The sequence below is a fragment of the Leptonychotes weddellii genome, chromosome 10, assembly GCF_054177405.1.
Source record: "Leptonychotes weddellii isolate Sample4059 chromosome 10, ASM5417740v2, whole genome shotgun sequence".
NCBI lineage: Eukaryota > Metazoa > Chordata > Mammalia > Carnivora > Phocidae > Leptonychotes > Leptonychotes weddellii.
Genome location: NC_138378.1, coordinates 14,286,233 through 14,300,622, shown reverse-complemented (window position 1 = coordinate 14,300,622; position 14,390 = coordinate 14,286,233). Strand labels below are relative to the sequence as shown.

The 14,390-nt window shown below is 52.8% G+C and overlaps 1 protein-coding gene across 2 annotated transcripts in view; it reads left to right on the top strand.

The window, feature by feature from the left end:
• HNF4A (hepatocyte nuclear factor 4 alpha) overlaps positions 1-12,713 on the top strand; it is a 53,156-nt gene extending 40,443 nt beyond the window's left edge. For both annotated transcript variants that reach the window (XM_081832704.1, XM_006734488.3), the window contains exons 4-8: positions 4,315-4,421; positions 5,134-5,289; positions 8,683-8,770; positions 9,661-9,816; positions 12,116-12,713. In XM_081832704.1, the coding sequence (XP_081688830.1) occupies positions 4,315-4,421; positions 5,134-5,289; positions 8,683-8,770; positions 9,661-9,816; positions 12,116-12,423 (815 nt within the window). In that variant the 3' untranslated portion in view covers positions 12,424-12,713. The remainder of the gene's footprint in view (positions 1-4,314; positions 4,422-5,133; positions 5,290-8,682; positions 8,771-9,660; positions 9,817-12,115) is intronic.
• The last annotated feature ends 1,677 nt before the right edge of the window (positions 12,714-14,390 follow it).

Here is a 14,390-nt window from a genome sequence, read left to right as displayed (position 1 = left end):
TGTGGCTGGCACTATGGTCATTCTCCCTTTTCCTGGATGAGGGGACTGCGGCCCAGAATGGTTCGGCAGCTTGCCTGAGGCCCCACAGCTGCTCAGTGCAAGCCCTGAGGTTTGTCCCCGGTGCTTCAGACTAGAGCTGGGTGCTGTCTGGCCAAACCTCGACGTTCCCTCCTTTATGACCTCCAGACCTCAGGGACGTTTACAACTTTTGCAGCCCGAGCTCAGGAAGCAAAAATCCTTTAACTACTCCGCCTCCTTCTCCCCTCCGCTCACCTTCCCCAGCTCTGGCACCAGACCCTCACTCCTCGCCCACCAGCCCGGCCCTTGGTCTAGTCCTGTACACACACACCACCGAAGGACAGGAACCAGGACCAGCTGCCCGAGCCAACCGTGAAGGAGGGGCACTCCCCCCAGTCTCTGCCTCGGAGCCCCTGTTCCCCCTGTCCTCTCCCTAGGAAGTGGGTCTGTGTGTCGTCCCTGCAGGGCCTTGCTTTGAGCTCACGAGTCCTGTTGGGGACTTGGGCCTGCTGACCCCTATGAGGCCCTGGGTGGGCTCCAAGGCCCCCTCCTGCTGCCAACTCCACAATGATAGCGCCCAGATCTTGGGTGGGTGGGGGGCAGGGTCTCAGGTCGGGAGGGGGAGCTTTTTCAAAGGGCAGTGCCCCCCTCCGGCTCCCCAGTTTTCAGTGGGGTTGACACCCTCTCCTTCAAGCTGGGTACCACCTTGTGGAATGAGGAACGTGAGAACTGGGACTATAACACACACATGAGCAGTAGGAGGCAAGGGAAAGACAGCATACAATGTAGGGGCCTCAGGATCTGTGGTTCTCACAGCCAGTGGTTTTGTTCCCCCACAGCCTAAGGTGTCAGGTTCCAGAGCATGAAGCTCTCGAGGTAAAATTTCAGGCCTTGTGGCAGGCAGGTGGGAAAAGGATTGGCAGCCTGCCTAGGTTGTACGGGGCCTGGTGCCTACACGTGGTCAGTCTTTATATATGTCTCTTGCTAAACATCCGGAGTCGTTGACACGGGTGTCACTTTGGAGACATTTCTTCTGGACTCCGGTTTTCCTGTCTGTAAATGAGGAGGTGATAATGATGCCTTCCAGCTCTGGCAGTCCAGCGACCCACTCACTGATCTACCAGTCCCCCTGGGGGCATGTGTCTTTGTTCCCTGGTCCTCCACCTGAGCTGCCAAGGAGGCTGCAGCCCCGTATCCTGGCTCCTGGAAGGGGAGGGAGAGCCCCAGGCCATTCTGCTTTAGTAGCCTCGAAAATAGGCCAAGCTTCTTGGCTCAGGGAAGGAGGCTTTAGGCCAGGAGGATGGGAGCATTGGCTGATGGCACGTGAGTGTGAGCTGGTCAGTGTTGGTGCTGATTTGCATGCCTCAGTCAACCGGAAGATCCTGGCACCTGCAGTTGCGTGATGGCTTCGAGAATAGGTCTGGGGGGCATGGTGTTCGGTCGTCACGGTGGTCAGGCTCTGGGAAGACAGAGTATTACCAGTTCTACCAAAGTCTTGTAGTCCCGACACCCCTCGTCAGCCTGGTGGGAAGTCCCCAAAACCGAGAGAGATTCTCGGCGGAAGCCTCCGTGATCAGGAGAGCTGGGGCAAGTTTTCATTTCTCTTCTCTGATAGCTTAGGGTTCGGGAATTGAAACCCAGAAGTGGTCCCTGACCACAGGAAGGCCTGTGCTGCCAACAGGATTTATGGACTGGCCAGATGGAGGCAAGGTCACCAAATCCACCCCCTCCCTACTTTACAGATGGGGAAATTCAAGCCAGACAGGCGACATGATCGGGTGGAGTCAGGCTCCCCTGAGCTGGGCACACACCAAGCTCCCTGGACTGAAACTGGGAGGGCTCGGCCTGGGGGCATCGTCTCTGGTCTAGATTCCTGAGACTTCCCCTTGACCACAGGGAAGGGCTCCAAATCCCATAGGCCTGTGAGCTTTGGCCAGAGGATATTCCATGGTGGCCAGAAGTGGGTTCCCTGAAGGGACAAAGACTCTGGGGAGAAAGCTGGGGGTCAGTGGGCCCAACAGCAGGTCTCGATTCTGTCCTATAACCTGAGACAACACCTACCTGGGGCTCGGCTGGCAGACCCAGGACGAATGCTCAGCCCCTGGATGGAAGCCCACCCAGGAAGCCGGGCTGGGGTGCAGCAGGAACAGGCTGGCCATGGGCCAGGGGCACTCTGATGGGCCCTTCCTCAGAACCCCGGCCCAGCCCCCCCATGGGCCCCGTCCAGGGGTTCTCGGGGAAGACAGGCTCATCCTCCTCTCCTCCTCTGGCCGGGTCGGTTAATATTCAATAGAAGTTACATTAGGTCCCCGACCCTGCTAATACTGAGCAAACATTTGGAAAACATCATTCCGTGACTGAGCTCGCGCTGGGCACTGATAACACTGGCTAACCTTGGGGAGCCCAATCCGCAGCTGCTGACAGCAGCCCTTTTATTGGGCCCGCCTCCCCTCGGCGCCCTGGTGGGTGCGGGCGCTGGTGGCTGGGAGGGGTGTCACAAGCAGGGCCGCCACGTGTGCAGGGGAGCGGCCCTGGGGCTGGCCCTGGCCGGGGCGGTGGGTGTCAGGAGAGATTTCCGACCTGGGGACCGCCGTCCTAGCCCACTCACGCTGGGGCTCGGTTTACGCTGTCTGCCTTTCATTCTCTGATTTCAGTGATGTGTGAAATCAAGAGAAAGTTGAATGGCTGCAGTGGACATTCCACTGAGAAATAGGGCCCACCTAGGAATCAGAGCTTCTTTCGCTCACTCAACAGACATTTCTTGAGCACCTGCTGGGCGCCAAGCTCTGTGCTAGTCGCTGGGGCTGCAGCAGTGAATAGGAACGGAGTTCTAGCTTTCTGGAGCTTTCCCTCCCATCGAGAGACAGAGAGTAAAGGAATGAACAAGAGATTCTACAATAAGGGCCCCCGAAGAGAAGGAAAGCAGGAGACATAAAGTGCAGAGCCTGAGGGAGGGAATGCCGCATCGGACAGGGTGGTCAGAGTGGGTGTCTCCGAGAAGGTGACGTTTGCACGGAGCCAGGCGCAAAGCGAAGAAGCAGCTAAGCTGTGGGGGAAGCAGAATTCCAGGCAGGGGGGCAGCGGCAGCTTGGCGGGCAGAGTGGGATCCTAGACGAAGGGGTTCGCTCCGCGTGAGGTGGGGAGTCACCGGTTTTGAGCAGTGGGGGGATGTGACCGGGTTCGGTTGTAGCAGATGGCTTTGTCTTCGGAGAGGTGCCCGGACAGTCAGGGCGAGGCCAGAAGCAAAGAGACCAGCGAGGAGAGCCTGAGCTGCTCCTGGGAAGAGGCAGCAGGGACCAGCCCGGAGCCGGGGGTTCCGGACAGCATGTGGGCATGAGCAGAGGTGGTCTGAGAAAGAGAGATGGACAAGCTTATAGATGGGAAACTGAGGCCCCGAGAGAGGATGTGATTCGTACCAGCACAGAGAGAGTGAGTGGCAAGTTCCAGACAGGCACCGGGTCTCCTGCCAGCTTCAGCAAAGCCTCATTCCACAGTGAGGCCTCTTGGACTCCAGGGGATGGGGCCAGGGCCGCAGAAGGTCCGTCTTCTATCTTAGGCCAGGGCTGACACGGATGGGGAGGCGCAGGGAGGTGTGGGGCCCTAGTAGGGAGGCCCTAGTGGAGGCCCAGGGCTCTGAGTTCCTGGAGGAGAGCCCAGCGATGGGGCAGGAGGGAGCCGGGGCTCTTTCGTGCTGTCTCTGAGAGGGAGGGTTAGCCTCCTGCTGATGGATGAGACTGTCGGGGCAGGGGGGCCTCCAGATCCTCTTTTCCGGGTCTTCTGTCTCGGTATTCAGGAATGCCTGGGCCATCTCCATGTCACCCAGGGCCATTCATTTTCCTTGTTTTACACACTTTCATCTGGAACAAAAGGGACCCTTTTCCAAAACAGAGCTTAAAAATCTGTCATCTAGATAGATCTCCTCTTCAATACTCAAGACCCATCTTAAACCCTCTGCCAAGGCGTCACTATGTTGCATCCCTCCAGGGACCAGTGGATCACTCCCACCACATCCCATTGTACTGGGGGGCCTTTCTGGTGCTTCGAAGGTTCTTCCACACGCTGGGTTGGAATCCGTCTCCCCTCATTCCCGCATGCCGATCCAGGCTCTGCCCACCGGATGGCCCCTCCTCCCACCTCCAACCGTGTTTCCTTTACTCCAGGTCAGCCCTGCAGTATCTCCTTATGGGTCAGACTCTCTCCCCTCATACCTCATCTGCTCCTCAGCAGTCAGGGGACCACCCTCCCCTCCGCCCCATCCCTGTACCCCCATCCTCACCTCTCTCTGCCTCCTCACAGCTGTGCAAAATGAGCGGGACCGGATCAGCACTCGCCGGTCAAGCTATGAGGACAGCAGCCTGCCCTCCATCAGCGCATTGCTGCAGGCCGAGGTCCTGTCCCAGCAGGTATCGGATGACCCTCTACCACCTGGTGGTCCCACACACCAAAGAGGAGTCTCGCCTCCACCTCTGTCTTCCCCAGCCAGGCCCTGGAGCAACAGTCTGAAGGGCCCTGGGATATCCCAGAAGGGAAACTGAGCCAGTTTAGTAGCAAAGACAGAACTCGAACCCAGGCCTGGCGCTCTGTGGCACTTTCTAGTTCATCCTTTTGCACACATTCTGCAGGCCAGGCAGAGTTGGCTTTCACTGAGGGCCTGAGATCAGTTTAGCCCTAAGAGAACAGATTAGTGGATAAGTAGACAGCTTGGCAAACGGGCTCAGCCCATCCCTTGCTGTGTGACCTTGGGCAAGTCACAGCACCTCTCTGGGTTGTGGTTTTTTCACCTGTCAGATGAGAATGATGATTTTTTTTCCCCTGCTTCTCTTATAGGGCTGAGGGTTTCCTTGGGGTTCCAAGGAGCTGGCAGAGGAGGAAGTGGGGGGCAGGCACCCGGTAGAGGCCCAGGGGGAGCCCTCCTTCCTCATATCTGCCTTCGTCAGCATCTTTTCTTCTCTTCATTTGCCCCCGAGCTTCCTCCTGAGCGTCCATAGTCCATCTCCCCTTTTCCTGACAGGGAAACTATCTGTGGGGTGGGGGTGGGGGGCGGCGCTCTGTACAGGGGGCAGAGGCTGTAGGGAGGGCCTGGCCATCCCCAGCATTGTCCTTCACTTCCGCCAGATCACCTCCCCTGTCTCCGGGATCAACGGAGACATTCGGGCGAAAAAGATCGCCAGCATCGCAGACGTGTGCGAGTCCATGAAGGAGCAGCTGCTGGTGCTCGTTGAGTGGGCCAAGTACATTCCTGCTTTCTGCGAGCTCCCTCTGGACGACCAGGTGAGAGCAGACACTCTGCGGGCAGTGGGGACGCTGGGCAGGTGGGTCCTGCTGGCCCACCTGGGATATAGCCTCGGATTAGTTTGATTCTGTTTAACAGAACACACATGGTGCTCATGTGTGCCCAGAGCTGTTTAAATCACCATACAAATCTCAACTCATCTAATCCATCCAGTGGCCCTATGAGTTAGGTACTATTATCATTCCCATTTTATAGGTGATGCAATTGGGGCACAGAGAGGTTAAGTAACTTGCTCAAGGTCACACAGCTAGTATCCAGCACAGCTGGGATTAGAACACTGTGCATGCAAGTGTACTTTGGTAGGCAAGCTCCAAAGTCCAGGCTCCTAGCCACCACACTCCTGCACCAGACAGCTCTCCTGCGGGCATGTGGACAGGGCCCCAGGGCCAGGGATTATGAGAGTTGAGCTAAAGCCCTGGCTCTGAGACTGGTGCTCTGTGTGATCTTGGACAAATTGCTTCCTCTCTCTGAGTCTCAGTTTTCTTATCTGTAAAGTGGGAATTATAATATCTGTTTCAGAAGAAAATAAAGACATTACCATTTAAAATGCATAAATCATGTAATGCGGCATCTACATCATGGCCCAGGCCACAGCTGGCTTCCCTAAATGTCACTTTCATTCTTGTATCCCACCAAGATGGTTTAACTCAGCGTTTTATTTCCCAAAGTACCTTCTTTGGAATACCAAAACTGTCCTGGGGCTGCTGGGGGAGGGAAGAGGCTGGTGCAGCAAGATGAGGGTGTGTGTGTGTGGGGGGGGCACGCACATCTGAGGACAGGTGAGTTTCTGAGATACTGCAAATGATCGTTCCTGACCAGGCACCTCTAGGCCTCTCTTGTCTGGGAAAGTGTTGTTGGACTGGGTCACCTTCTCAGCTCGGAGAGAAGCTTGGACAGTGCCCCAGACATCAGCTCCTGGTGCATTTGCTTCTCTGTTTTGCACGTTTGCACAACACACTGGCGACATGTGTTAGTCTGTGAAGGTTTCTGAGAAGTCCTTCAGGCAAGGAAGGCACTGAACTTTGTGGGACCCAGGGCTTCTCAAACTCCCTTAAGCCCCAGACTCTCTTGGAACACCTGTTAGTATCCTATGGGGACACACTGTGGAAACACTGGTTTGGCTGGTCCTCACCCCCACACTGGGACCTGGATCAGATGCTCTGTCTCATGGATCCCTCCCTGCTTTGGCAAGGACGACAGGCCAGGGATCTCGGCCAAGCTGCCCCTGCCTTTTCCCCTGCTCCTTCTGTGCTGGCCCTGGTCCCCTCTGCTGGAGAGTCTGTATTAATGTTTAATCCCTTCTGTTCCTTCCCAGGGGCTCAGCAGGGCAATAAGATACCCCCAAGCTGAGCAATTGTTAACCTCAATTTCCCACCCAAACCTCCCTGGCTGGGGCTCAGAGCATTCTTAGAGAGCAGTGACGGGTGGCCAGCGACACGGGACAATCATTAACACCCCCACCCTGCCTGCCCACCCCCGGAATAGCCTCCGTGTCAGGAGGGTTCCCAGCTCCCCATTCATGGTGTATAAGGAGCCCATCTTGCCCAAGAGAGTTGAGACACACCTGGGAGAACTGGGGGGGGGCACTGTCCTCCAAAGAACACCCCAAATCTGTCGGTATTGCCCCAGGAACCACTTTCCAAGTTTGTTCACTTCTTGATTTGTTTTGGACATCAATCCATTGAAACCTAGGAGGCTGGATAGCATCGAATAAAGGGGCTGAGGTCTAGAGAGGGAAAGGGATCTGCCCCAGGTTGCAGAGCAAGACAGCCACAGGGCTGGGATTTGCTTCCAGGGCTTCTGCCCCTGGGTTTGAGAGCCACCGGGGTCAGTGACAAAAGCCCTCCGCAGTGCCTGGTGAATGGGAAGTGCTCAGTAATAAGCATCCTTGGCCTCCCTTGTCCTGGTCATGGAAAGTGGCCTCTCACCTGCAAGGCTATTTGCCGTTCTCCTCTTTCTTGTCATACTTACAAGATGTAACCCTGGGAGGACAGAGGAAGAAGGGCAGGTGGCTGCCAGATCTGGAGAGGGAGTTACCGAGTTTGCCCATTCATTCATTCATTCATTCATTCACCCATTCCTTCCTTTCTTCATTCAAATGAGTATTTATTGAATGTTTACTATGTGCCTTCCATGCCCTAGACAATGCCATCTCCTTAGAGTGACTTTCTCTGACCTCCCCATCTAATGTAGCCCCTCTTGTCCCATCGCTCTTTATCACGTGACTCTCACCCCCTCCCTCTCATCCTTCCTTCCTACGAAGTGCCTGTCGCTTAGTAGGCACTTAACATTTGATGACTGAAAGAATGAACAATCCAATGAATGAATGAACAAAAGCATTTTTACTTCCTAGCTTAGCCTGCTAAAAAAGCTCCCAAATTCCCCAACCCAGCCTGGCAGACAAGATCCTTGAGGCTACCAGCCAGCTCCTACTTTCACCAGCTGCTATGTTGCCGTCCTTTGGGCCTGCTGCAAGCCCCAAAGTCGATGGTTCAGAAAGGACAGACAACGTCCTTCTGGCTGGGTCCCTGCCTCGGACTTCAGGCTGCCAAAGCTGCTTTGTCTCTCGGCAGGGAAGGAATATGTCAAGCTCATCCCCTGCCAAGGCCAGCACTCACACTTGGCCTTGGGAACCAACATCCATGTCCAACCTCTTAGAACTCACTCTCAGAACCCTAGAATCTTATAATGTCGAGTGAACAGGTGTCCTGGAGATCTTCCAGAGCAGTGATTTCCCCAAACACAACTGCACATCAGAACCGGCTGGGGAGCTTGTTAAATGCAGATCCTTGGCCCCCCCGCCCCCGACCCCGTACATACAGCCTCAGAGTCTCTGGGAGTAGGGCCTCAGAATCTGCATTTTATAAAGTACTCTTCATAATCATCTGCAGCTGGCCTATAGGTTGGAATTCAGGACCCACAGTTTTAGAACTTTCTGGCTCATAGACCCTCTTGAGAGTCTGATGAAAGGCATTGAACCTCTGCTGAAAACACACACACACACACACACACACACACACACTGAGAATGGTAAGTTTCATCAGGCACAGAAATGAGGCCCAGAAGGAAGAGGCAGCTTAGCTTGCCCAAGGACGCAGCGGTTCAACGATAAAGTCAGCATTTGGCCTCCCAGCTCTGAGTGCACGTTCTTTCCCCTTCCAGGTTCCTGCTAAATCTTTTCCAGGTTTTATCGGTTATGGGAGGAAGCAGCAGTTTTCTGATGCCTATTTTATAGTTCAGGCAGGTAAAGGCAAGGGAAGCATTAAGTTGACTTGCCCAGGGTCATTGAGTTGGCTAAGAGCGCCTTCCCAGGGGGTACAGACACCTTCCCAGGGGAGCAGCTGCCAGACACCATCCCTTCTCTCTTCCAGGTGGCCCTGCTCAGAGCCCATGCTGGTGAACACCTGCTGCTCGGAGCCACCAAGCGGTCCATGGTGTTCAAGGACGTTCTGCTTCTAGGTAAGGAGGCCGCCTGCCCCAGCCAGGGCTCCGCAGAGGGCAGGCCCGGGGTGGAATGCACCCAGGCACAGGAGAGTTCCAAGGTGGCATGCAGGGGCGAGGGAGAAAGATCAAGAATGTCCTTTTCCCAGTGTTCCCAGCTGGATCCTCCACTCAGATGCAAGGAAATGTGGACGCAAGGAATGGAAGTTCTCCAGCATTAAAGTTAGAGCACAGTCGGGGTTATCCGTGGAATTGCTCGTGCGCTCTGGTGTGCTTTCTGGATCGGGGGCAAGAGGCCGCCAGGAAGGGCACAGCCCCCGGTCTATGTCACTTATGCTTCCATGGCGTGTTTATGTATTACTTTAAATGCTTATGTAGATCACACTGCAGGCCAGATACTAGTCTGAGTACTTTGCAAACATTACGCCTTTAATACGACAACCCTATGAGGTAATCTCTATTATTTATCCCCATTTTACAGATGAAAAAATGGAGGCACAGAAAGTAATTTATCCAAATATATATGGTTAGTTAGTTGCAGAACTGGATTTCAACCCCAGGCAGTCTAGTTCTAGAATCTGGGCCCTTAACCTTGATGCACTGGTGCCTCCCAAGTGACCCTTGAATGTCACTAGTCTTACGGGTCATATTGGAGAATGGAGCATGGGTGATATGAAAGGCTCCTAGAAAGCCAGGCTCCAGACCCACTCCAGTGACTTCAAACAACTCATTCCTTTCATCTGGGCCTCCACTTCCTCATCTGCAAAATGGGCATGACAATCTCCATGCGCCCTCTCCCGTGGGTCCCAGTGGCATTGCAACTGCAAAGGGCAAGGGCTGTCCAAAGCTGGGGAGAAGGGTACACCCAAGGTGGCGGCCTCATCCCCTTTCCTTCCCAACCCACCCAGGCAATGACTACATCGTCCCTCGGCACTGCCCAGAGCTGGCAGAGATGAGTCGGGTGTCCATGCGCATCCTTGATGAGCTGGTGCTGCCCTTCCAGGAGCTACAGATCGATGACAACGAGTACGCCTGCCTCAAAGCCATCATCTTCTTTGACCCAGGTACAGCCCACGCCCCCCACCCACCCCTGAGGCTCCAGGCCCTCAGTCAGACCTCTCCTACTGGGCTATGTACCCTGCAGTCACAGACAGCCTCATTCTTCAGTACAACAATTGGCCGAGGCTGTTTGCATGAGCTATTTAACAGATCAAGAAGACCCAGGTTCAGAGGGATGATGTGACTTGACAAGGCCCACAGACTCCAGAGGCTTCGTTCTGTTCTTTTCCCCCTTTCCCTTCTGTCCCCTCCTCCCTCCTTCCTCTCCTGACCTCCTATCGTCCTTCTTTTCTTTCCTTTCATCTTTTCTTCTTTCCCTCAAAAATTTTTTATCAAAACAATGTCTGCACATACTTAAAATGTACCCCACTTCCCGTGCTAAAGTCTACTTCCCCAGGGGAGCCATTTCTGAGTCTTTTAACGGTTTCTTCTGGCTCTAAATAAAAGGCTAAGCCATCTCTTTCTTGATTTAGCTGTTTTCGATCACATTTTTCCTCCTGCCCTTGGTAAGGGTTTCACTTTTCTCTCTCACCACTCCCATCTTTTCTCTCCCATCTTCTTCCTGAATTTTCACTGCGATTTTAGTGTCTCTACTGATTGTCTTTATATTCTGTCGCCTCTCCTCTCCCCATTCCATCTACTGACTTTCCACCTGCATTGTTAAAGAATGGCTTTGTAGCTATGTCTTTGTGCAAAGCCTGACTTCATTTCACAATATCAAGATGCTGGACTCCAGAGCCTTGCTTGCTTCCTTCCCACCTTACACGTTAGAGGGGACCTACTGCGTGCCAGGCACTGCCCTTGGTGCTAGGCTCCACCTACGTGGAGATCACCCCTGGTAATAACAGTAATGAAGAGGGAGATGACCATAGTTTATGGAACACTCACTAAGACACCATTCTAAATACTTTATGTGGATTATGTCACTTACTACTTACAACGTGGTACCTTTGAGGTAGGAGTGGTTACTATCTCCATTTTGCAGATAGGAGAACTGAGGCGCAGGGAGATTAGTCACACAACCAGGAAATGGCAAAGCCTGGATTTGAACTACAGACTCTCTAGGTCTCAAGCCTATATTCTTGCCTACCACACACCCCATTTCTCGAAGAGTAAGATTTCTGGTTCTAGTTTCCTTGAGAGCCTGACCCAGGCTGTATCCCCTGCAGTGCTCAGCATGGAGCTGAACAGATAGTAATTGCTCAATAAAATGGGGAGAATTATTGATGCTGAGTCAGGACCAGCAACCTGGCTCGGAGGGGCTAGTATAGGGCCTGACATGTAGGTGATGCTCCATAAATGTTTGTTGACTGAATGAAATCATGCACAAATGTGGCTTGGTGGAGCAAGCCCTGGACTGGAAGTGTGGGTGAAATTCTCTTTCTGCCACTTACTTTGTCCATGAAAGAGGAAATAATGTGTGACCTCTATGAAGGTTGAGTTTAACTATTGGACAATCACTTGAATCCCCTTCTAGGTTAAGGATCTAGAATTTATTCCTTGATTTTTTTTTCATTCATTCATTCTTCCATTCATCTAACCATCCCTTCATCTAGTTATCTATTCAACAAATATTGACCATGCATGATGCTAGGTAGTGGGTTTAAAACGACAAACAAGACATGCCTGCCCGTCCAGAGCTCATAATCTAGTGGAAGAGACAGTTACGTGCTCTGTGGCCAGTAGTGACAAAAGAACCACAGGAATCTAGGGCATGATGGACACTCATAAAGCAGGCTTGGGAGGGTGGAACAGAGAAGGCTTCCTGGAGGAGGTGAAACCTAAGCTGAGACCCCAAGATGACACAGGCAAGGGAGGAGGGAAGCGGGGAGACTCTTCTAAGAGAAGCAACATATGCTGATGTCTGGTCAGTGGGACCTCAACTGTGATCAGGAGCCCCAAGTCCCCATTATGGATCTGCCAACCGCTAGATGCATGACCTGGGCCAAGTCCTTTCCCTGCTCCCTGCCTCATTTTCCCCATGTGTAATGAGGAGGTTGCTAGGTGCCCTCATGGGTATGTTCCTGAAGTCCTGCCCACCCACCCCCTTCCACCCCCCATCTCCCAGTTCTGCATCTCAGGAAATATGACAGAAATGCTTCTGCCTGCATCCAGGAAGCTATAAATGTGTTAGTGTACCCTGGTTCTTGAGGACCCCGAATCCTGGTCCCAGCACTGCTAAGGACTCCACAAGTGACCTTGGGCCACTAGGTCCCCTGTCAGGGCCTCAGGAGTCAGGAGAGATCTGGGTCCTGGCTCCCCAGATGCTCCAGCCGGACCCTCGCCCATGCCCTCCCATTGCAGATGCCAAGGGGCTGAGCGACCCGGGCAAGATCAAGCGGCTGCGCTCCCAGGTGCAGGTGAGCCTGGAGGACTACATCAATGACCGCCAGTACGACTCCCGCGGCCGCTTCGGTGAGCTTCTGCTCCTGCTGCCCACCCTGCAGAGCATCACCTGGCAGATGATCGAGCAGATCCAGTTTATCAAGCTCTTCGGCATGGCCAAGATCGACAACCTGCTGCAGGAGATGCTGCTGGGAGGTCCGTGCCAGGCCCAGGAGGGGCTGAGAGGTGGGCGGGGCTCCCTGGCAAGAGATAAGCCTCACACCTAGGCTCAACTCTCAGCTCCACCACCTCCTCCTTCTGTGGCTTTGCCCAGATCCCTTAACCTACCTGGGCCTCAGTTTCTTCATCAAGAATGGGGACTATGGTCCATTTATTTGGGCACTGAGAGCCTAGTGTGTGCCAGTGACTGTTCTAAGTGCTGGGGATGCAGCAGAGAACAAGAGCTCTGCCCTCCCAGAGGTTTCGTAGGAGTGCGCATGCACGTGTGCATAAGGGCATGTGGGAGCTGACAGTAACCAAGTATACAATAAAGGGGATAACTACATTTTTGAACTCAGCAAGTATTACAATAGAGCGTAACTGAAAAGGGGCCTATTTTAATAGGTTGGCCAACAGAGACAGCCTCTCTGAAGTGGGGACCTTTGTGCTAAGACCCAACGGATGAAAGAAAATAGAACATTTAAAAGCCAAGAGAAAAACATTCCAGCCAGAAATAACTCATGCAAAAGCCCTGAGGCAGGGGAGGTTTGTGTGTTCGAGAAAGAAGAATAAGGTCGTGAGATGGGGGGGGAGGGGGTGTTGCATGAGATGAAGACGGTTATGGGCAGACACCAAATCATGAGCATACAGTCATGTAGGCCACAGTCAGAAATTTGGATTTTATTTTCATTGCTACTTCTGTAAAAAGAGTGAAAATCAGACTACTGTTTTTAACAAACTACTCTGAATGTTAGGTAGAAAGTGAGTTTCAGAGGGGTGCAGAGAGGCAGACCCCTGAGAATGTTACTGTCACCAGGCGGGGGTAGGACGGTGGAGGATGGGGCGAAGGCATGATGGGATAAACTGGATCATCTGCGAGGAGGAAGAACACGCAGGATTTGCTGATTGATCGGATGTGGGGGAGGGGGGACGGGAAGGGTCAAGGATGAAACCTACATTTTTCCTTTGAGTGACAGGACTTACTGAGTTGAGGAAGATGGAGGGAAAACAGGTAGAGGCTGAGATGCTGGTAGCCATGGAGATGAACCAAGAGACCATTTGGACTTTGGCAAACCTCGAGAGGACTGTAGACATCCAGGGGGAAGTTATCAGGAGGACAAGTTCAAAGCTCAGGATGGAAGGCAGCCCCGTGGTACTCCAGCAATTAGGGGCCATGGTGATAGATATTAAGAAGTGGGGGTCAGGGAATTGACAGCCATGGTGGGATGAGAGAATTTTTGCAGTGGTAGCACTCAATGAAGTGGGCTGGAAGGATAGGAGTCAGGATCTAAGTGAATTCAGGACTTGGGAGGTGACGCGGTCTCTGGTGATGGCATGGCCAACGGCCACCTCAGCAGATATTTGGGACTGGATAATCTTTTTTTGTGGGGGCTGTTGTGTATACTGTTTAGCCACATCCCTGGCCTCTACCCATGAGATACCAGTAGCACCCCTGTAGGAGTGACAGCCAAAAAGGTCTGCAGATACTGTCAAATGTCCCCTGAGGGCCCCAAGTCTCCCCCAGTTGAGAACTACTAACTCATTTTCACTTTGACCCTGTGAATTATGAATCAAGTGTCATTGAGATCAAGATCAGGACAGGGGTGTCTGGCTGGCTCAGTCAGAAGAGCATGCAAATCTTGATCTCAGGGTCGTGAGTTCGAGCCCCATTCTGGGTGTAGAGATTACTTAAAAGTAAAATCTTAAAAAAAAAAAAAAGAAAGGATCAGGATGGAGCTTGTGCTCTGTTGCCAGATAAACTTGGGTAAAATAATTAATCTCTCTGGGCCCTATAATCTCATCTGTAGAATGGGACAATAATAATAGCCACCTTTTAGGACTCAAGTTGAGAGGATTCAGTTATTTCAAACATGAAAAGTGCTGTAAAACAGTATCTGGCACATGACTGGATAAAGAAGATGTGGTATATATATACAATGGAATATTATGCAGCCATCAAAAGGAATGAGATCTTGCCATTTGCAACGACATGGATGGAACTGGAGGGTATTATGTTGAGTGAAATAAGTCAAAC